The sequence below is a fragment of the Bos grunniens genome, chromosome 11, assembly GCF_055505025.1.
Source record: "Bos grunniens cultivar Pamir isolate PY7600 chromosome 11, Bosgru_T2T1.0, whole genome shotgun sequence".
NCBI lineage: Eukaryota > Metazoa > Chordata > Mammalia > Artiodactyla > Bovidae > Bos > Bos grunniens.
In genome coordinates, this window is record NC_141175.1 from 101246368 (window position 1) to 101269192 (window position 22825).

At 45.1% G+C, this 22825-nt stretch overlaps 1 protein-coding gene across 3 annotated transcripts in view; it reads left to right on the forward strand.

Moving 5' to 3' along the window:
• Nucleotides 1-22825, forward strand: part of CREG2 (cellular repressor of E1A stimulated genes 2) — a 38917-nt gene that overhangs the window by 4959 nt on the left and 11133 nt on the right. For 2 of the 3 annotated variants that reach the window (XM_086323886.1, XM_086323884.1), the window contains exon 3: nucleotides 10437-10550. In XM_086323886.1, coding sequence (XP_086180012.1) covers nucleotides 10437-10550 — 114 coding nt within the window. Of the gene's footprint in view, nucleotides 1-10436; nucleotides 10551-12792; nucleotides 13331-22825 lie in introns of those variants that run through there. The other variant, XM_086323885.1, reaches the window with a different exon arrangement.

The following is a 22825-nucleotide window of genomic DNA, read 5'->3' on the forward strand; positions in this document are numbered from 1 at the left end:
GGTAAAATTCCTCCCAGCTCCAAAATGCTGTACTTCTTTATGCAAAGCATGAAAAACATACTAAGTGAACAGATGTCAGTTCTTAGGGGGCATGCTCAGTTGCTTCATTCATGTCTGACTCTTTGGGACCCCATGGACTGTAGCCCACCAGGCTCCTCTGTCCATGGGATTCTCCAAGCAAGAATACTGGAATGGGTTGCCATGTCCTTCTCCAGAGGATATTCCTGACCCAGGGATGGAACCCAAGTCGCCTTCATTGCAGGAGGATTCTTTACTGCTGAGCCACCAGGGAAGCGCTTCTTTGGGTGAGGGAGGTCATAATAATCAGAGCAACAATGCGCCATAAAATGCAGCCTGGATAAGGCTCTGTTGCTTACACCTCCCCCCCACCCTTCACCTCCCCCAACCCGGCCCCGATCCCTGCCCCCACCCCGCTCCCCGCACTGGAGCTGACAGTGGAGATCCATCCATCCAGCCGGAGGCAGTTCAGCTGACCCAGTGCTCTACCTGGGCATCTTTCAAAACCCAGACAAGATCCACAAGATCCTAAGATTCACCTGCCTAAACTCTTTCATTAGGAAAAGATAACAAAACCCTGAATATGGCCTAGGAGACCCTGCCTGGGAGCTCCACCTACCTCTCAGAATAAAAATAATGCCTGATCCCTAATAGTTAATATGATCCCTAATAATTAAGTTAATGACCCCTAATAATCAATAATTGACTTAATATGTGATTTAGGCCCTCCTTCAATGCAGGAGACACAGGTTCGATCTCTGGGTTGAAAAGATCCCCTGGAGAAGGGAATGGCAACCCACTCCAGTATTCTTGCCTGGAGAATTCCATGAATAGAGGAGCCTGGTGGGCTACTGTCCATGGGGTCACAAAGAATCAGACAAGACTGAATGACTAACTCTATTAAGTGAGAGTTTTAACCTGAAAACTTGTCATCTAAGCTGATGTATGTGTTTGGCAAGTAGCTCAGAAGTCCTTTTTTAAAATTTGTGATAATTGACATGTTGATTTGATACATTTATGTATTACAATATGTTACCCCTGAAGTCCTAGCTAACAACTTGATCACATCACATAATTATCATTTCTTTTTTGTGGTGAGAACAGTCTCCTAGCAACTTTGACATTTATAACACAGTAATGTTGAATATTCATTGGAAGGACTGATGCTAAAGCTCTAGTACTTTGGTCACCTGATGCAAAGAGGCGACTCACTGGAAAAGACTCTGATGCTGGGAAAGATGGAGGGCAGGAGGAGAAGGGGCGACAGAGGATGAGATTGTTGGATGGCATCAATGACGCACTGGACATGAGTTAGAGCAAGCTCAGGGAGATGGTGAAGGACAGGGAAGCCTGGCATGCTGTGGTCCATGGGGTCGCAAAGAGTCAGACACGATGGAATGACTGAGCAACAACGTTGAGTATGATCACTGTGCTGACTTTAGATTTCCAGGACTTAGTCATCTTCTGACTGCAAATTTGTGCTCTTTGAGCAACATCTCCCCAGTTTCCAAGCCCCTAGACTCATAACCACCACTGAATCTGTTTCAGTGTGTTCGGCTTTTGTAGCTTCCACATATAAGGATATCATGCAGCATTTGTCTTTATCTGACTTAGTGTAATGCCCTCGAGGTCCATGCATGTCGCTGCAAATGGCATTATTTCACTCTTTTTATGGCTGCATAATAGTCCATTGTACACATGTGCTATATCTTTATCCATTCATCTGTCAACAGACACAACTTCAGGATACATGTATCTTTTTGAATTAGAGCTTTTGTCTTTTCCAGATATAAGCCCAGCAGTGGGGTTGCTGGATCATGTCATAACTCTATTTTTAGTTTTTTAAGGAACCTGCATACTGTTCTCTGTAGTGGTTGCACCAATTACATTCCCACCACCCGTGCAGGAGGGTTCCCTTTTCTCCAAGCCCTCTCCAGCATTTATTATTTGTAGATTTTTTGATGGTGGCCATTCTGACCAGTGTGAGGTGATAGCTCACCGAGATTTTGACTTGTGTTTCTCTGATAATCAGTGATACTGAGCATCTTTTCATGTGCCTGTTAGCCATCTGTATGTCTCCTTTGGAGAAATGTCTGTTTAGGTCTTCTGCCCATTTTTTGACTGAGTTGTTTGTCTTTTTGACATCGAATTTTATGAGTTGTTTGTATCTTTTGGAGATTAACCCCTTGTCAGTCATATCATTTAAAATATTTTCTCCCAGTCCACAGGTTGTCTTTTTATTTTGTTGATGGTTTCCTTTGCTGTGTAAAAGACTTTTACGTTTGATTAGGTCTCATTTCGGAGAAGGCAATGGCAACCCACTCCAGTGCTCTTGCCTGGAGAATCCCAGGGACGACACAGCCTGGTTGGCTGCCGCCTATGGGATCTCGCGGAGTCAGACACGACTGAAGCGACTTAACAGCAGCAGCAGCAGGTCTCATTTGTTTATTTTTGTTTTTGTTTTTTTTTGCCCAGGGAGACTGAGCTAAGAAAAATTGCTGCAATTTATATCTGAGAATGCTTTGGCTATGTTTTCTTCTAGGAATTTTATGGCGTCATGTCTTCTATTTAGGTCTTTAAAACACTCTGAATTTTTCTGTGTAGTGTGAGAGAGTGTTCTAACTTCACTGATTTATGTGAGACTGTCTTTTCTCCATTGTATATTTTTGCCTCCTTTGTCAAAGATGAGTTGACCATAGGTGTATAGGTTTATTTCCGGGCTCTATTCTGTCCCATTCATCTATTAATACATGTATGTTTTTGCCGGTACAGTTCTCTCGACTCCCATCTCAGGCCATATTGAATTGAATGCTATTATCCTGCACTGTATTCTCTTGGGCTTCCTAGGTGGCTCAGTGGGTAAAGAATCCGTCTGCAATGCAGGAGATGCAGAGATGTGTGTTTGATCCCTGGGCCAGGAAGATCCCCTGGAGGAGGGCATGGCAACCCACTCCAGTATTCTTGCCTGGAGAATCCCATGGACAGAGGAGCCTGGCAGGCTATGGTGATAGGGTCACAAAGAGTCAGACACTGAGTTACTGAGCACATGTCCTCTAATCTGATCTTCTGCCTCCCTCTCTAAGGGGCCTTGTGTTTACACTGGGCCCATCCAGATAATCCAGGATAAACTGCCCATCTCACAGTCATTAACCTAATCGTATCTATGAAGTCCTTGCTGCTGCTGCTGCTGCTAAGTCGATTCAGTCATGTCTGACTCTGTGCGACCCCATAGACGGCAGCCCACTAGGCTCCCCCGTCCCTGGGATTCTCCAGGCAAGAACACTGGAGTGGGTTGCCATTTCCTTCTCCAATGCGTGAAAGTGAAAAGTGAAAGTGAAGTTGCTCAGTCATGTCTGACTCTCAGCGACCCCATGGACTGCAGCCTACCAGGCTCCTCCATCCATGGGATTCTCCAGGCAAGAGTACTGGAGTGGGGTGCCATCGCCTTCTCCGATGAAGTCCTCACTGCCATATAAATAACAGTCATACGTTCTGGGGACTCAGACGTGGACATCTTTGTGGGGAGGCTTTACTCAGCCCACCACGGATGGATGTGCAGTTTCAGTGCATTTGCAAGTGTGGAGAGAAACATGGTAATTCATTCTGATTCATGCTAAGGCTCTCATTGGTATTTTGAGGGAGTCACGATTGTTCCTATTTATAATATACATGGTTTTTAAATATAGATATTAAAATGACTCACACGTGATATGCAATCAATTCATATAAACTTTAATATATTCTTAGCATGGCAAAATGCTAGAGAAAGGTAAAAACTGCAGACAAATGGGTTGTAAATTGAACGGTCCTGTGAAATCGTAATTTGCCTTTTAGAGTGAACTGTTTTTAGCGTCCCTGCTGCTCTCCTGCCTGGAAGTGGACCTAGCTCCCCCTTTTGCATGTCTTGTACCTCTGCACGTGTCCCTCTGGAGTCTATTGAATCACAAGACTTGATGCTAGATCAGAGAAAATCCTAGCCCAAGACACACACAGAAATGTAGCAGCCTGTCCTACAAAGACACATGGCCAAGGCTTCCAAATGACAACAATTTCATCCCAAGAAACTCAGAGAAGCCATGGATAAGAACATCAAACTGTGGAGTGGAAATGGCATCAACAGCATGAAAATGGACCAACTTGTTCAGAGTCTCAAAAAATAGAGGCTGGAAGGGCCTGCTGCTGCTGCTGCTGCTGCTAAGTTGCTTCAGTCGTGTCCAACTGTGCGACCCCATAGATGGCAGCCCACCAGGCTCCCCTGTCCCTGGGATTCTCAAGGCAGGAACACAGGAATGGGTTGCCATTTCCTTCTCCAATGCATGAAAGTGAAAAGTGAAAGTGAAGTCGCTCAGTCATGTCCAATTCTTAGCGACCCCATGGACTGAAGCCCACCAGGCTCCTCCATCCATGGGATTTTCCAGGCAAGAGTACTGGAGTGGGGTGCCATTGCCTTCTCCGGAAGGGCCTGCAGATGAACCCAAATAACTTTCAGTTATTCCAGAACGGACTGTTTAAAAAAAATAGTGTTGGACTCCCTGGTGGTCCAGTGGTTAAGGCTCTGTGCTCCCAAGGCAGGAGGCGTGGGTTCCCTGGTCAGGGAACTAAGACCCCACATGCCACCTGACAAAAAGTAAAAATAAATCAATATAAATATATATATTGGGCCAAATATTTTTAAAAAAGACTATTTGAAAAGAAAAAGTGACTCTTCCTGAAATGAATTTGCTCCCCTCCATTATCACCACCACCTCAACTTCAGTCACACAGAGATGCACAAATGCAAAATCGGCAGCAGTTGCTATTAAAAATCTTTAATAGTGATGTTTTCTTGCTCCATTAGGAGCCAAGGAATGAAGTTCAGCTAGAGTCAGAGGTCAAGGAGTAGCAGATGGTGTCTCAGACTAGGGAGCCTGTGTACATGCTAAGCAGGAAACAGGAGGGGTATGGAGGCCTCCGGAGGTTCAGGGAGGCAGAGCAGGCAGTTCCTTTGTGCCTGCTAACACCGCCAGATAGGGGAGTGGGCCCCTAAAAACCCTGGACTGGTCCAGACAGAACAAGGCCATTCAAGGATTCCAAACAGTACCAGCAACATCTCTTTCCATTATTTTGCTCTATAACCCTTGTAAGATGTAATATTTTGTCTAAAGAACAGATAACAAGCTTCAGGGAAAATTCATTCTCTTGCCTTTTCCAGCTTCTAGAGGCTCTCTCCTCTCCTGGGTTCAGCCCCCGCTCCCATATTCACAGCCAGCCATGGCCAGGAGAATCTTTTTCCCATCACATCACTCCAACCTTCTCTTTTGCCTCCCTCTTCCACTTTTAAGGACCTTTGTGATCACACTGATCCCAGGTTGGTAATCCAGGTCAGCTGATTAACTCCCCTTGGCCATGAAAGGTGACACATTAGAGAGTTTGGGGTGGACATGGCAATGGCACCCCACTCCAGTACTCTTGCCTGGAAAATCCCATGGATGGAGGAGCCTGGTAGGCTGCAGTCCATGGGGTCACGAAGAGTCGGACATGACTAAGCAACTTCACTTTCACTTTTCACTTTCCTGCATTGGAGAAGGAAATGGCAACCCACTCCAGTGTTCTTGCCTGGAGAATCCCAGGGACAGGGGAGCCTGGTGGGCTGCCGCCTATGGGGTTGCACAGAGTCGGACACGATTGAAGCAACTTAGCAGCAGCAGCAGGAGCAGTACACACTGCCATGTTTAAAATGGATAACCAACAAGGACCCACTGTATAGCACAGAGAACTCTGCTCAGTGTTATGTGGCAGCCTGAGCGGGGAGGGGAGTTTGGGGGAGAATGGACACATGTATTTGTATAGCTGAGTTGCTCTGCTGTGCCCCTGAAACCATCACAACATTGTTAATTGGTTATACGCCAATATAAAACTAAAAGTTAAAAAGGTAACACAGTCACACGTTTCAAAGATTAGTATGTGGACTTTTTCAGGGGCCATTATCCTGCCTATCATAGGTGGGAAGGAAGTTATATGATGTTTAGAGGGGTTACCTACTGTGTAAATGAAAAGCTTTCAATTTACCTATTTAAACACATTGTCTTCTTTCTTGGAGAAGGAAATAGCAACCCACTCCAGTTCTCTTGCCTGGAGAATTCCATGGATGGAGGAGCCTGGTAGGCTACAGTCCAGGGGGTCGCAAGGAGTCGGACACGACTGAGCGGCTTCACTTTCTTTCTTTCTATAGTTCCTTTTGGAGAAGGATATGGCAACCCACTCCAGTGTTCTTGCCTGGAGAATCCCAAGGACAGAGGGGCCTGGTGGGCTACAGTCCATGGGGTTGCAAAGAATCAGACACGACTAAGCAACTAACACACACACACACACACATGTTTTTTCTAGGTGGTGTAATCACCACCAGTGGAGATGCAAAATGCCCCCTTCTTAAATGCAGTGTGTGCTTCTATTATGACTTACTTATGAATCCTCATTTCATTGCTTTCATGAAGGAGCAACTTTGTGGGGAAAAAATGGCTTTAATAGCAATCATATTCAGTACAACTGATGACAGTCTTGTCGGGTATATGTAAATTTAGTTCCCATTTACTATTTTTACTTTCTCCTATCCATCTCAGGTTTTTATACAAACTTCAATGTCAATTCAGTGTTTACAGCTATTATGTAGATTGCCTTCCATCCTTCTTTCATCTTAGAAAAATTCACAATTCAGCAACAACAGTTTTGCAATGTCAAAACCACCATGAATGGTAACACTTTCAAATGGTACACAATGTTCTCACATGAAGCAATTTATGTGGGCGTGGCCACTCTTTCTCCTGTTATGATTCAACAGGGTGTGTAATAAAGAAAAACTTGAAGGCAGGTGAAAACAAGTTCCCTAAGTATAAGCAAAACATGTGTTTTGCTTAACAAATGTACCTTTCTCAAGTTAATGTTATAATGGACAGGAATGAGTTCTGACGAGTCAAGCCTCAAAGCCACCGTTTTGTGATATATACCATCTTTGAAAAGAGCATCCTCAGAGTCTCCTTGGTCATCTGTACCTGGGGTCCCAAGACCACCCTCAAGTTCCTTGGAAGAACTCACAGGACTCAACAGCTCGTGGTTTATTCCAGTGAGAGGATACAGATCAAGGTCATCGAGGGCAAAAGGTGCATGAAATGAAGTCCGGGAAAAACCAGGCCTGAGCTTCCGAGGGCTCCTTCCCACTAAAATTTCAACACGGGGATGCACTTAATCCTCCCACAAATGATGTGTGATGACAGATGCAAGACATTGCCAACCCAGGACGCTCACCTGAGCCTTGGTGTCCAGGGTTTTTATTGGAATCCAGTCACTTGGCAGTTTCAACATCTGCATGATTGGTCTTAGCTACTCAGACTCAGGGCCCAGGAGGTCAAGCTGAGCCAGCATGGCCCAGGGCCGCAGGCACAAAAACATGCTTATGAAGTGGGAGATCTCAAGGGCTCAGAGGCATCTTTGAGGAGCCAGTAGGGGGTTGGTCCTCCTGAAGACAGGCCTTTCAGAACCGAGGTCTGCCGAGTTACCCCTTCACAGCCCACCAGGAGACAACGGTATGTGACCGTTATTATTATTATTTTTTTTTTTTGGTCTTTTTCCAGCTTTATTGGGGTATAATTGACAAAATTATAAGATATTTAAAGTACACACCCTGATGATTTGATATACTTACACATTGTGCAAAAATTCCCACCACCTTACAGCCAGTAAGGAGAAGAGTAGAGAGAGTCCTTAAAAAAATAAAACTAGAGCTACCATATGACCCTGCAATCAGGGCATATATCTGGAGAAAAACATGATCCAAAAGGATACATGCACCTCAGTGTTCATTATAGCACTGTTTACAATAGCCAGGACACAGAAGCAAGCTAAATGGCCCTCAACCGAAGGATGGATACAGATGTGAAAGAAAATGTGGTGTGTGTGTGTGTATATATATACACAATGGAACGTTATTCAGTCATTAAAAAGAATGAAATAATGCCATTTGCTGCAATATGGATGGACCTAGAGTTTGTCATCGAGTGAAGTAAATCAGAGAAGGAATAATATCGTATGATATCCCTTATATGTAGTATCTAAGAAAAAATGATACAAATGAACTTACTTACAAAACAAAAAATGACTCACAGATTTAGAGAATGAACTTATGGTTGTGGGGAGTGGGAGGAAGGAAGGGGAGAAGAGATAGGGAATTGGGGATGGATATGTACACTATATTTAAAATGGATCACCAACAAGGATGTACTGTGTACCACAAGGATACACAAGGTTACGTGCTCAATGTTCCAGGGAAGCCTGACTGGAGGGGAGTTTGGGGAGAAGGGATACATGTATCTGTGTAGCTGAGCCCCTTTGCTGTCCACCTGAAACTATCACAACATTGTTAATTGGCTGTGTGCCAATACAAAATAAAAAGTTTTTAAAAATCCCACCATGTAGCTAACTAACATATCTGTCACCTCCTGTTTATCTTTTTTGTGAGAACATTCAAGTTCTCAGAAAATTTCAACTATACAGTATAGCATTGTTAACAAGAGTTGCCATGTTATAAATTAGATTCTCAGATTTTCTTCATCTTGTAGCTGCAAGTTCATACCCTTTTACCAAACTCCCTATCTGCCCCCCTAGCCCCTGGAAACCACTTTTCTGCATTACATAATTGTAATGTTCAAAGAATATAGAAATATATAAAATAAAAAGAACGTTTCCCCAACACCTCAAGCCCCTGAAATCTCTTTCTGACTTCACTCAGTGTGATCATTTCTAGGTCTGTCTATCCATGTTGCTACAAATGGCATTATTTCACTCTTTTTTTATGGCTGAGTAATATTCCATTGTATATATGTACCACATCCGTCAGAAAGAAAAAGACAAATATCATATAATATCACTTATATGTAGATCACTACAGATGGTAACTGCAGCCATGAAATTAAAAGACGCTTACTCCTTGGAAGGAAAGTTATGACCTACCTAGATAGCATATTCAAAAGCAGAGACATTACTTTCCCAACAAAGGTTCGTCTAGTCAAGGCTATGGTTTTTCCTGTGCTCATGTATGGATGTGAGAGTTGGACTGTGAAGAAGGCTGAGTGCCGAAGAATTGATGCTTTTGAACTGTGGTGTTGGAGAAGACTCTTGAGAGTCCCTTGGACTGCAAGGAGATCCAACCAGTCCATTCTGAAGGAGATCAGCCCTGGGATTTCTTTGGAAGGAATGATGCTAAAGCTGAAACTCCAGTACTCTGGCCACCTCATGCGAAGAGTTGACTCATTGGAAAAGACTCTGATGCTGGGAGGGATTGGGGGCAGGAGGAGAAGGGGACGACAGAGGATGAGATGGCTGGATGGCATCACTGACTAGATGGACGTGAGTTTGAGTGAACTCCGGGAGTTGGTGATGGACAGGGAGGCCGGGCGTGCTGCGATTCATGGGGTCTCAAAGAGTCAGACACGACTGAGCGACTGATCTGATCTGATCTGATATGTGGAATCTAAACTATGACACAATGAACTTACCTGCAAAACAGAAATAGACTCACATACATAGAGAACAGACTTGCGATTGCCAAGGGGGAGGGTATTAGGGGAGGGATGGGCTGGGAGCCTGGGGTTGGTAGATGTGAACTATCACATTTAGAATGGATAAACAACAAGGCCCTACTGTATAGCACAGGGAACTATATTCACTATCCTATGATAAACCATCATGTAAAAGAATATTTTTAAATAATAAAATATATTAAATATTTTAGCATTTTATATATATATATATATATATATATATATGTATAAAACTGAAGCACTTTGCGGCACAGCAGGAATTAACACAACCTTCCAGTAATTTTGTTGGAACACAGTACATCAACTGTGTTCCAATAAAATTAAAAAGTTAAACTATTTTCACACAGGCGGTGTGACAGGTGTGTTTGTGTGTACACTAGCTGTCAGTCTGCACCCTTGGGGCAGGAGACAACTTGGGAAGTGCTAGGCAAGAGCACCCAGGCCAGGCCAGGGCTCTGCCAGACCCTCAGTGGGAGCCCCTGTTCAGTCAGCTCGCTGCTCTGTACAGCTCTGGGGGCGCCACTCACCTGACCCTATCTTCATCCGACCATCTGTCGATGGACACCGAGGTTGTTCGCTTGTCTTGGCTGTTGTGTGTAGTGCTGCAGTAGACAGTGGGGTGTGTGCATCTTTTTGGATTATGGTTTTCTCTGGATATATGCCTAGCAGTGGGATTTCTGGATCAGATGTGTCAAAGTATTTTCAAGTAATTCCAGAAAAATGTAAAAACCTGAGTGATATAACTAGCAATGTAACTATTATTTTCTCTTTTTAGTAAAACCCTTCATATGTCCAGCTGATGTTCTATCATCATTTTAATATCTGGAAACTGTCCTTCAAATGCAGAAAAAACATCGTGGACCCAGAAGATCCTCGCTGTGCCCGGTTAACGCTCACTGGTCGGATGGTCGCAGTGTCTCCAGAAGAAATCGAATTTGCCAAGCAAGCCATGTTTTCAAGGTTGGTATATGGTTCAAGTGTTTGTTCTTACCAAACCCTTAAAAGTTACTGTGACACTGACATCAATAGTGTCTTCCTTCATGTGTAAATATTTGTGGAGTTATTGACCCGCCCTAACAGCCTTTTTGGAGAAGGAAATGGCAACCCACTCCAGTATTCTTGCCTGGAGAATCCCATGGACAAAGGAGCCTGGTGGGCTACAGTCCATGGGGTCTCAAAGAGTCGGACACAACTGAGCGACTAACACACACACACATACACACACATACACACATATGGTTTAAGGGGCTTCCCCCTGTGGCTTAGTCTTAAAGAATCTGCATGCAATGCTGGAGATGCGGGTTCGATCTTTGGTCCAGGAAGTAAGATCGCACATGCTGTGCGGCAGCTGAACCCAAGCAGCTCAACTACTGAGCCTGCACACCAGGACTAAGACCTGGTGCAGCCAAATAAACAAACAGCATTCTAAAAAGCAGAGACGTCCTGCCAACTACGCCAAAAAATAAAAAAGCAGAGACAGCACTTTGCCGAAAAAGGTCCACCTAGTCAAATCTATGGTTTTTCCAGCAGTCATGTATGAATGTGAGAGTTGGACCATAAAGAAGGCTGAATGCCGAAGAATTGATGCTTTCGAATTGTAGTGGTAGAGAGGACTCTTGAGAGTCCCTTGGACAGCAAGGAGATCAAATCAGTCAGTCCTAAGAGAGATCAACCCTGAATGTTCATTGGAAGGACGAATGCTGAAGCTGAAGCCCCAATACTTTGGCCACCTGATACAAAGAGCTGACTCACAGAAAAAGACCCTGATGCTGGGAAAGACTGAAGGCAAAAGGAGAAGGAGACAATAGAGGATGAGATGGTTAGATAGCATCACGGACTCAACAGACATGAGTCTGAACAAACTCTGGGAGATAGTGAAGGACGGCGGAGCCTGCCGTACTGCAGTCCATGGGGTCGCAAAGAACTGAACATGACTTAGCAACTGAACAACATTTATTTATATTTATTTTGGCTGCACTGGGGCTTCTTGCTAGTTGTAGCTCATGGGCTTAGTTGCTCCAAGGCATGTGGGATCTTAGTTCCCAGACCAGGAATCAAACCTGAGTCCCCTGTATTGGAAGGTGGATTCTTAACCACTGGACAGCCCAATAAATATTTAGAAAATAAATAAATACTCAGTTTTTAAACAACAAAATAAAAAGAGAGAGGGCTCAAAATTCTTTTAACATTTCATACAGAGATTTAACCACTCTTTATATCCTTAATTCGGAGCAGGCAGTGGCAACCCACTCCAGTACTTTTGCCTGGAAAATCCCATGGATGGAGGAGCCTGGTGGGCTGCAGTCCATGGGGTCGCTATGAATCGGACATGACTGAGCGATTTCACTTTCACTTTTCACTTTCACGCATTGGAGAAGGAAATGGCAACCCACTCCAGTGTTCTTGCCTGGAGAATCCCAGGGACGGGGGAGCCTGGTGGGCTGCCGTCTATGGGGTCACACAGAGTCGGACACGACTGAAGTGACTTAGCATAGCATAGCATAGCACAGAGATATTTTAAGCCTTTCTTGATGCTTCCCACGGATGGGATGCACTTGATAGCAATGACCCACGTCCCCTGAACACTTCCTCCATGCAGGTTCCTTATGAGCCTCACTGTCTGTTCCCCACGCAGCCCTGTGATCCCAGCAGCGTCCCTATCACCCCACATGACCAGCAAGGAGAGGGCAAATAGCATGTGAGGCTTCCCGGTTTATCAGCAGCCAAACTGTGGTTCAGACCACATTGCATGGCTCCAGACTTGAGCTGTCCACCACCCTCTGGGGACGACAGTGTCCTGCCCTCCTTTCGGGGTCCCAGACCCCAGCCCTGGCTCCCTGGCTTTGGCCTCTGGCTGGTTTGAGCAGGTTTCACAGAGACCTGGGGGCTTCCCAGGTAGCCCAGTGAGTAAAGAATGCAATGCAGGAGATGCAGTTTCCATCCCCGGGTCAGGAAGATCCCCTGGAGAAGGGAGTGGCACCCCACTCTAGTACTCTTGCCTGGAGAATCCCAGGGACAGAGGAACCTGGCAGGGTCTAGTCCATGGGGTCGCAAAGAGTCAGACACGACTGAGCAACTGAGCACAAGCCCAAGAGACCTGGCATCTGGCCCTGTGACCTGGCCAAGGCTACATCTGGCCCTGTGCTCCAGAGGCACAGCCTCTAATGAAAACTGCTCTCTGGTGACTTCTTTATTTCTGCAGACACCCAGTGATGAGAAAGTGGCCTCGGCCATATGAATGGTTCTTCATGAAGATGAAGGTAGAACACATCTGGCTTCAGAAATGGTATGGAGGAGTAGCCGACATCTCCAGGGAGGAGTACTTCAGAGCTGTTCCAAGAAAGGCCTGATGGAGGGAGAAGAAAGTCCGTGATGCTTGCGTGAAATGGAAACCTTTTATACAGCGCTGCCAGACAGTGGTTGACTGCTGTCTCTTTTTGGAAGGGTTCACAGCAGGCCTGTCTCCCTGACAGCAAGCAGGACGAGAGCAGGTCACCAGGGACCCCTGTGCTGGCAGGAGAGTGAAGTGGCCCTTTGCAAATACCCAGATCACACAGGGACTCCACCTGGAGAGTCTGTTCACATGCTTTCAAACCAGACTCACCTGCGTGGGAGCACTGTTGGTTGTCATAGTGACATGTTGAGACAGCTGCTGTTCCATTCAAACAAAAAGTATGCCTGTATGTACAACGTGATTGTTTTGTATTATAAGAATATGTTTGTTGCTTGTTGTGCCCAAAGCCGTGTCTTGGTTCTAAGCTCATTGCAACCACAGAAGAACTAAATACGCATCATATAGCTGTCATCTTGTGTTCAGGCTGAGGGTGCAGGAATCTTTGTCTATGGGTTACTATCCTGCTGGGCTTCCCTGGTGGCTCAGTGGTAAAGAATCCCACCTGCAATGCAGGAGACCCAGGTTCAATCCCTGGGTCGAGAAGATCCCCTGGAGAAAGAAATGGCAACCCACTCCAGTATTGTTGCCTGGAAAATTCCATGGTCAGAGGAGCCTGGCGGGCTACAGTCCATGGGATCATAAAGAGGTGGACGTGACTGAGCGACTAACACTTTCACTTTTTCCCTACCATCCCTCTACTGAATGGTGGATGCATTCTTGAGTCTCATCTGCTAAAATGTACTGGTCACTCATGAAGCTTTTTCCCCACTGTACCGTGACAAACCACGTGAGAACCCTGAGTTTGGTGCGCAGCCCTGTTCTAGGTCATGATAGTGCGTTAGGGGAGGGCAGCTTCACCATCAGGCTCCCCAGACCCCCTCTCCTGGTGCTGTGACAAAGCACCCCCTTCTCTTAGACACAGGGAGTGGTACTCAGTCTGTGGTGTAGAGAGAAGAGGAGAGAGGGAGAGGCTGGAAAAGAAGAAGAGGCCACATACAGGAAAAGGGAGGAAGGAAGTCAGTAGCTGAAGGCATGCTTCCTGCCCATCCGTGGGCCAGGCCCTCGACAGGATCGTCTCACTGGAGTCTGACAACCAAGGAGACGCATCATCGTTGCCGCTTTCAGACAAGAACACTGAGGCTCAGAGCGCTGAGGTCAGCATCCCAGGGTCTGACTCCAGCACGCGCTGCTCACAGTGGACAGACGGGCACCCAGACGGCCTCCGGTTCTCCCAGCATGCACTGCACGCCATGGACAGAGTGGTGCCCAGACAACTTCCAGTTCTGAGAACAAGACAAAGAGTTACTGAAATACACAGGTAGTCACTGAATCAGCAAAATCGGTAAAGCGATGACTAACCTACCTGTGGATGATCAGCTACCATTTTCTACGTAAAAAAGAAAAAAAGTCTCTGAAATTTGATTCTTACTTTAGATTTTAAATTTTCACAAATTATACACAGGAGCACCCACATCATACCTTTGTATACACCTAAGGCCTTCAAGGACCTATGAGTACACATTGGAGACTGCTTATATTTGAAATTTATAAGGGATCTAGCAAGACCCAGTTTTCTGCCTTTTTATGACTCTAAACCCTCTTTGGTGGCTTAGGTAGGTTGTATAAACATTAAAAACACAGCCTGCAAAATATAGGAAGTATTCACTTAATAAATAATAGTGTTATTGTTATATTTTTGTTTAAAAAATTAAGACATAAAGAGAGTTTGAGTTGTCAAAATATTTTTAAGTGCCTATTCATAAAAGCATAGTCAAATGCACAGAATTCTTTATTTATCAAAAGTCAAGTCACAAAAGCATTCTTTAACAATAGCAATGTTTAATATAGAAGAATAAAGTAAATTTGAGGGTAAAAATAGAGCTACCATATGACCCAGCAATCCCACTGCTGGGCAAGAGGAGAGAAAAAAACATAATTCAAAAAGACACACACACCCTGATGTTCATAGCAGCACTGTTTACAATAGTCAGGACATGGAAGCAGCCTAAATGTCCATCAACAGAGAAATGGATAAAGAAGGTGTGGTACATATATACAACAGAATATTAATCAGCCATAAAAATAAACAAAACTGCGCAATTTGACTAGAGACTTATACAGAATGAAGTAAGTCAGAGAAAAACAAATAACGTACAATGTCACTTATATGTGGAATCTAGAAAAAAAATGATACAGATGAACTTATTTGCAGGGCAGAAATAGAGATATAGACATAGAGAACGGATGTATGGATACTGGGAGGGGAGGGAATGAACTGGGAGATTGGGATTGACATATATGCATTACTATGTATAAAATAGATGACCAATGAGGACCTCCTGTGTAGCACAAGGAACTCTACTCAATGCTCTGTAGTGACCTGATTGGGAAAGAAACCCAAAGAAGAGGGAATACATGTAAAAGTATAACTGATTCACTCTGCTGCACAGCAGAAAATAATACCACATTGTAAAGCAACTGTACTTCAATAAAAATCCATTTAAAAAATAGATCATAACCCTAAACATGAAATATAAAGCCATAAAACTGTTTTTAAAAGATAGAAAATCTATGAGACCCAGGGCTGAACTAAGCTAAGCCTTCTTAGACTTGACACCAAAGGCCTAAAGTCCATAAAAGGGAAGTTTGATAAATTGGACTTCATCAAAATTTTAAACTTTCATTCTACAAAAGATCATCATGTTAAGAAAATGAAAAGACGGACTACCTACTGGGAGGAAAAACCTGCCAATGGCATATTCAAAAAAGCCTACCATCTGGAATAGAGGGAGAATGCATAAAACTCAACAGTTTTTAAAAAATCCAATTAGATGATGGAGAACATGAACAAACTTCCTCTGAAGATAATATGGCAGATGAGCACATGAAAAGATATTCAACATCATCAGTCATTAGGGAATTGCAAATTAAAATGCCAATAAATACCATGGGGCACCTACCAAAATTGCTAAATTATAGTGACAACATCAAATGTTAGCAAAGATGCAGAGCAATGGGATCAATCTATAGCTGGTGGGAAAATCAAACAGAACTGCCACTCTGGAGAACCAACTCACAGTCTTTTACAAAGCTAAACCAGTGACTGTCATACCATTCAGCAATGCACTCCTGGGCATTTATCCCAGAGAGGTGCAAACTTATGTTCACACAGAAACTTGTACATGAATGTTCAAAGCATTTTTATTCATAATATTCCAAATCTCTAAACAACCCGATGTCCTTTAATGGGTGACTGGTGAAACAAGTTGTGATACAGTCAAGCCGTGGAATACCATGCAGCAATAAAAAACAATTTCCGATACAAGCAACCACTTGGATGAGTCTTCAGAGAATTATGCTGAGTGAAAAAGCCCATCCCCAAAGGTTACATACCATGTAGCTCCATTTATAGAACATTTTGAAATGTAAACTTCTAGAAACTGAGACTAGATCAGGGTCACCAGGGAGGAGGGTGGAGAAGGAAAGAGGTGAGTGTGACCATAAAGGGGTACTTGCTGTGATGGAAATGTTCTCTAGCTTGTTTGTATCAATGTCAAAATCCTGGCTGTGATACTGTATCATTTTGCAAGACTGGGGGCAAAATAGATAAAAGGCACACAGAGTCTCCCTATTCAATCTTTCAACTCCCTTGAATCTACAGTTATCGGCAATTCTTCAGAATCTACAATTCTCTCAGAGTAAAAAGTTTAACAAACAAAATTTAAGGCTTAGCTTAAATAAGACATTTATGTCCTCTTAATGGTTTCGAATCAAGTTAAGGACTGATCTTGTGCCAAAGCCTAGCAAAACAGACGACAGTTTGTTTTCTTTAGCCATTAATATATGCACTTTTTGGAAGAGGGAGAATGTTTCTTTCAAAGTTTTCGAGAGGCATTCAACTTAATACTGAATACAACTTAATAAGAATTCAACAAATCTGCTGTATGGATTTTATGTGGGCCACTTAGAAGAGGAGGAAATCTTCCAGTTTCTGGCAGAAACACATTAAGGTATAGGCGTATATGGGCCTCCAAGTCTGGGCACAGTGACTCTCCACTGATGTTCATAGCAAAGAGCTGTATTTACAGTTATCTTCCACTAAAAATTCTTTTTGTTTCTAAGAATAAGCTATATCCTGCCCCACACATTGTTATTTTCCATGATTGTACAATCTATGATGTTGATGTAGACAGTGTAATTCTGATGTGACTTGTTTCAATATGCCTTTTATATGTCAACATATACGTATATATTTGTATATGTATACATATACGTACATGACATATACAGTCTTGTATATGTCAACTCATTCTAAGAGAGTTGTCTGCGGTTAAAATGTATTTCTACAATTTTTCCAGAAAGGCTGTATTTCGTTTTTAATAATTTAACCATCAAATACTGTTCTGAAAATAAAACTTCTCTAGAATAATTTCTTGATGCTTGATTGCTTATACCAAGTCAATTGCTAAAAAAAAAATTTGAATTATAATGAAGCTATGGTTTGCGCTATGTAATGCATGTGGAGTGTAAAATATATTTTTGCAACTGGATATGTCTATCTAATTAAACACTATTTCATTCCGGATATGACTTCCATGCTCAATTAAATAAATGTATAATATTTCTACACAGCCCTTTCATGGAATATTACCAATTGACATTATTAGATTAATAAGAAAATAGATGCTATTATAGTAAATCAGCAGTTACATTTCCAACAGAAAGAAAAGAACTAGCTGGGTGACTGTTGTTGATATGGCTTTTTTTTTTTTTAATTTGGCTGCAGCACACATCTTTGTCACGTGTGGGATTGGCGTGTGGGATCTCCTTCCCTGACCAGGGATCAAATTCAGACCCCCTGCATTAAAAGCACTGAGTCTTAACCGCTGGGCCACCAGGGAAGCCCCTTGATATGATTTTTTTAAAGCTCTGAGTACAATGCAGTTAATTTGCAGACTGGAAATGCTGATATAACCACATTTCAGTGTTCCCACTCTTAGACATCTTTGCCATTTTTAGCATAGTTGTTATTCCTAGAATTCAGGGCTACCAAAAAAAAAGCTCCCTTTTGCTGATGAGAAAATATACCACACACACTTAAGCGTAGGTCAAAAGATGACGCATGCCTGCAAGCATGAGTGACCCTGCAGCTTTCGCAGACCAGCCTCTGACACTCGGGCTTCTCAGAGATGCTCTTGTCTTGGAGACAAAACAGAGCGCGACCAGCAGCCCAAGTGACCCAGGACTGAGGGGTGCCCGGGACACAGGACTTTCAGTGGTAAAGTCAGAAAGCTTAGGGCAAACCAAGATGGATTGGTCACCGTACCTCCACTCCATCTCACACTCCCAGTCCTGAGCGGGTCATCTCCAGAACCGGCCCACCTCGGAAAATGCATTCGGACATCCAGGCACGTCCTCCAACCTCTCCACCCTCCTCCCATCCCTCTCTTCCTGCTCTGGAGCCCCGAGCCTTTTCTCTGACACCGTCTGACTCACGTGCCCAAGCAGGCGTCTGACAACGTGGTGGGATTACAGTGGAGAAGAAGGCGCAGCCCCCAGGAGGCTTGTGTTCTGTAAACAATAGGTGACCAAGCAGGTTTTGAAACCAGGTGATACGGTAATGTCTGCGGACTCGGCTCCATCACGTTAGCCCGGATCCTCAGCATCCCCACTGTACAGCAGACCCTGTCCTGGATAAATTCCGTGACCATCTCTGCAGCTTCACTTGTAACAGAGAAAAGCCACAGCTACCAGGAGCGGTCTCACCTTAAATCAGGGCTCCTCATCCTTGACCAGCCCTCCGGCTGCCCGGGGACCCCGACATGGTTCTCCCTGAAGCTCTTTCCGGCTCTCATACGCAGTGGTCTCCAGGGCCATCCACAGTCGTCAGCCCCTGGGAGCCCATCCCCTCAACCTCCTCACTCTCCAGCCAAAAAAGAAAAAAGTGCTTCCCGGAGAACTGTCAAATAAACACAACCTCCATCACAGAATTGTCTCCTCCTCTGTTGCTCCCCTTCTCTGAACACTCTGCGGCTGGGTTAGTTTTCTGGATGCAAGTGTGAGCAAGGCTCGGAGAAGGCAACAGCAACCCACTCTAGTACTCTTGCCTGGAAAATCCCATGGACGGAGGAGCTTGGTAGGCTGCAGTCCATGGGGTCGCTAAGAGTCGGGCACGACTGAGCGACTTCCCTTTCACTTTTCACTTTCATGCATTGGAGAAGGAAATGGCAACCCACTCCAGTGTTCTTGCCTGGAGAATCCCAGGGACGACCCCGTCTATGGGGTCGCACAGAGTCAGACACGACTGAAGCGACTTAGCAGTAGCACCAACAGCAAATGCCATGGAGGAGGGTCAGACAAGGGGAAATATAGCGTGTCTTTAAGAGTAGGGGCTTAAAGGCGTCAACTGAGGGGCTTCCCTGGCGGCTCCGTGGTAACGAATCCGCTAGTGCAGGGGACTCAGGGTTAGAGATGAAGGCGTCATATGTCTCATTATTCTCCTGTGCATGTTGGTCGTCTGCCCACGGGTCAGCCTCCTCAGTAAGGCTGTGAGCCACTCGAGGGGCCGATTAACACGCCAGCCATTTGTGGCTCATGGTTTAGTGCTTGGCAAGTGGACAAAGGATCTGTGGGCTGTGGGCCAGAGCCCCTACCTTCAGTCACACGTATTCTTTCCTCCTCCTCCAGCTCTGGCCCTCCTCCTAGCCTGCGTGTCCTCACGGAGGCCGTCCATCCTGACCAGAGCCTCTGACAAAGCAGTTAGTCCTAACAGCCGCGGCAAAGAACCGTCGCTCCCCCTGGTGGCTAGATCTGGAAACTTCCCCTTGTTTAGACCAGACTCCTGGCGGAGGAAGAACCTAGAATGTATACAGTCCAGGCCAGTTCCCAGAGGCACCAGCCGTGCTCACCGAGTGCTCTGCACTCACTTGGAAAATACAGTGTTTTCCTGCATGTGATGGCAGGACAAACACAAATACTCTGACATTTGGATAGTGATATTTTCATTGATAATTATTAATAACCTAGTGGCTCAGAAGGTAAAGAATCCACCTGCAAGGCAACAGACCTGGGTTCGATCCCTGGTTTGGGAAGATCCCCTGGAGAAGGAAATGGCAACCCACTCCAGTATTCTGGCCTGGAGAATCCCATGGACGGAGGAGCCTGGTGGTCTATAGTCCTTGGGGTCCCAAAGAGGCGGACCTGACTGAGTGACTAACACTTTCACTTTTAAATTATTTATTTATATTTTAGTTATGTATAAATAATTAGCTAATTGCAGCAGTTACTGTCATTTAACTCATCCTGTGAGCTAGGTATTTTATATACTTTTTAAGAAATCTCTTTTAGTTTCTACATCCGCCCTGCAAGGAAGGAAGGAACTTCCGTTTTCTATGTGGGAAATCTGCTCAGTAAGCAGTTCTCAGACCGGCGTTCCTGGGAACTAGGACCAGGTAGGAGGCCCAAGAGGCCCAGTGGGTACTAAACCCCGGACCGTCTGAGGACTGGGAGGGGACTGGAGGAGAGCCCGGTGGATCTCTAGTTTTTCTTCTCTGCCTTCTTTCCGCGGCCCCAGAGGCCCAGTGGGTACTAAACCCAGGACCGTCTGAGGACTGACACCAGCCTCCCCTCCCTCTTCTCAATGCTCGGTGGGTGGGGAGAGGACTGGAGGAGAGCCAGGTGGATCTCTGGTTTTTCTTCTCCGCCTTCTTTCCGAGGCCCCAGGTGAGTGGCTGTCCCCGGTGTGCCCTCAGGCTCAGGGAGGGGCAGGTGCAAAGACGGTGGAGAAGTTACTAAGTGCTCTGTTAGCTCTTCACAAGCTGGACCTGGTTTAGTTATCCTACCAGCCACAGGATGTAGAGAATTCTAATTGCCAAGTGAGAAAACCTGAACAGAGTCCCCAACTAGTAAACAGTGATGAAAAAAAAAATCATTAACAGGACTTTCCTGGTGGCCCAGTGGTTAAGAATCCACCTGCCAGTGCAGGGGACCCGGATTTGATCCCCAATCCAGGAAGATTCCAGAGAAGGCAATGGCAAGCCACTCCAGTACTCTTGCCTGGAAAATCCTATGGACCGAGAAGCCTGGTGGGCTGCAGTCCATGGGGTCGCTAAGAGTGGGACACGACTGAGCGACTTCCCTTTCACTTTTCACTTTCACGCATTGGAGAAGGAAATGGAAACCCACTCCAATGTTCCTGCCTGGAGTATCCCAGGGACGGGGGTGCCTGGTGGGCTGCCGTCTATCGGGTCACACAGAGTCGGACACGACTGAAGCGACTTAGCAGCAGCAGCAGCCAGGAAGATTCTACATGTCACGGAGCAACTAAACCTGTATGCCACAACTCCCGAGCCTAGGAGGTGCAGCTGCTGAAGCCCGAGCATCGAGAGCCTGTGCTCCACAACAGGAGAAGCCAGCACAGTGAGAAGGTCTCACACCACAGCAAAGAGTAGCCCTCTGCTCTCCAAAGCTAGGAAAAGCCCGAGCAAAGCAAAGACCCAGCGCAGCCAAAAAAATAATACAAAAACAGAGAAACAAAAAAAACATCATAATAAGAAATGCCTAAACAGAAACTCTTATGGCAAAAAGCGAAAAAGTAAAGACCCTCTTGATGAAAGTGAAAGAGGAGAGTGAAAAAGTTGGCTTAAAACTCAAAGTTCAGAAAACTAAGATCATGGCATCTGGTCCCATCACTTGATGGGAAATAGATGGGGAAAGAATAGAAACAGTGACAGACTTTATTTTGGGGGCTCCAAAATCACTGCAGATGGTGACTGCAGCCATGAAATTAAAAGATGCTTGCTCCTTGGAAGAAACGCTATGAGCAACCTAGACAGCATGTTTAAAAGCAGAGACATTACTTTGGCAACAAAGGTCCATCTAGTCAAAGCTATGGTTTTTCCAGTAGTCATGTATGGATGTGAGAGTTGGACCATAAAGAAAGCTGAGCAGCAAAGAATTGCTTTTGAACTGTGGTGTTGGAGAAGACTCTTGAGAGTCCCTTGGACTGCAAGGAGATCAAACCAGTCAATCCTAAAGGAAATGAACCCTGAATATTCATTGGAAGGACTGACGCTGAAGCTGAAACTCCAATATTTTGACCACCTGATTCGAAGAACTGATTCTTAGGAAAAGACCCTGATGCTGGGAAAGATTGAAGGCAGGAGGAGAAGGGGACAACAGAAGATGAGATGGTTGGATGGCATCACCGACTTGATGGACTTAAGTTTGAGTAAGCTCCAGGAGTTGTTGATGGACAGGGAAGCCTGGTGTACTGCAGTCCATGGCGGTCGCCAACAGTCAGACCCCACTGAGCCACTGAACTGGAACAGAAACCTCAATTATATAGAGCCAGGTGACCAGAAGGGGGCGCTCTCACGCTGTGGGAGGAAGCTGCCCTACAGGATAGAAGATTCTTCTCTGAGTACAGTTGAGCCAATGGAAATCCACGGGCTCTTTGTTTAGCCCTCTGGTCTTCCTTTCTCCACTCCGAAAGAGTTCTTCCTTTGCTGTGCAGGGACTTGCACTTGCCCCCCAGGGTCGCAGACCCCAAAGTATGTTTCCTGCTGATCCCTGTGTGTGCTCAGTCGTGTCCGACTCTGGGACTCCATGGACTGTAGCCAGACAGACTCCGGTGTCCATGGGATTTCCCAGGCAAGACTACTGGAGTGAGTTGCCACTTAATCCCTTTTTTTTTTTTTTTTTTTGCTGGAAAAATAGCTGACCTTTGTTTAGGTCAGCAGTGGCACCCATGTGAGCCCAGACCTTCAAGTCCATGCTCTGAACCACCACCCAAAAGGCTTCCTCAGGCTTCTTTGAGTCTTTTTCAGTATCAAATTGTGAT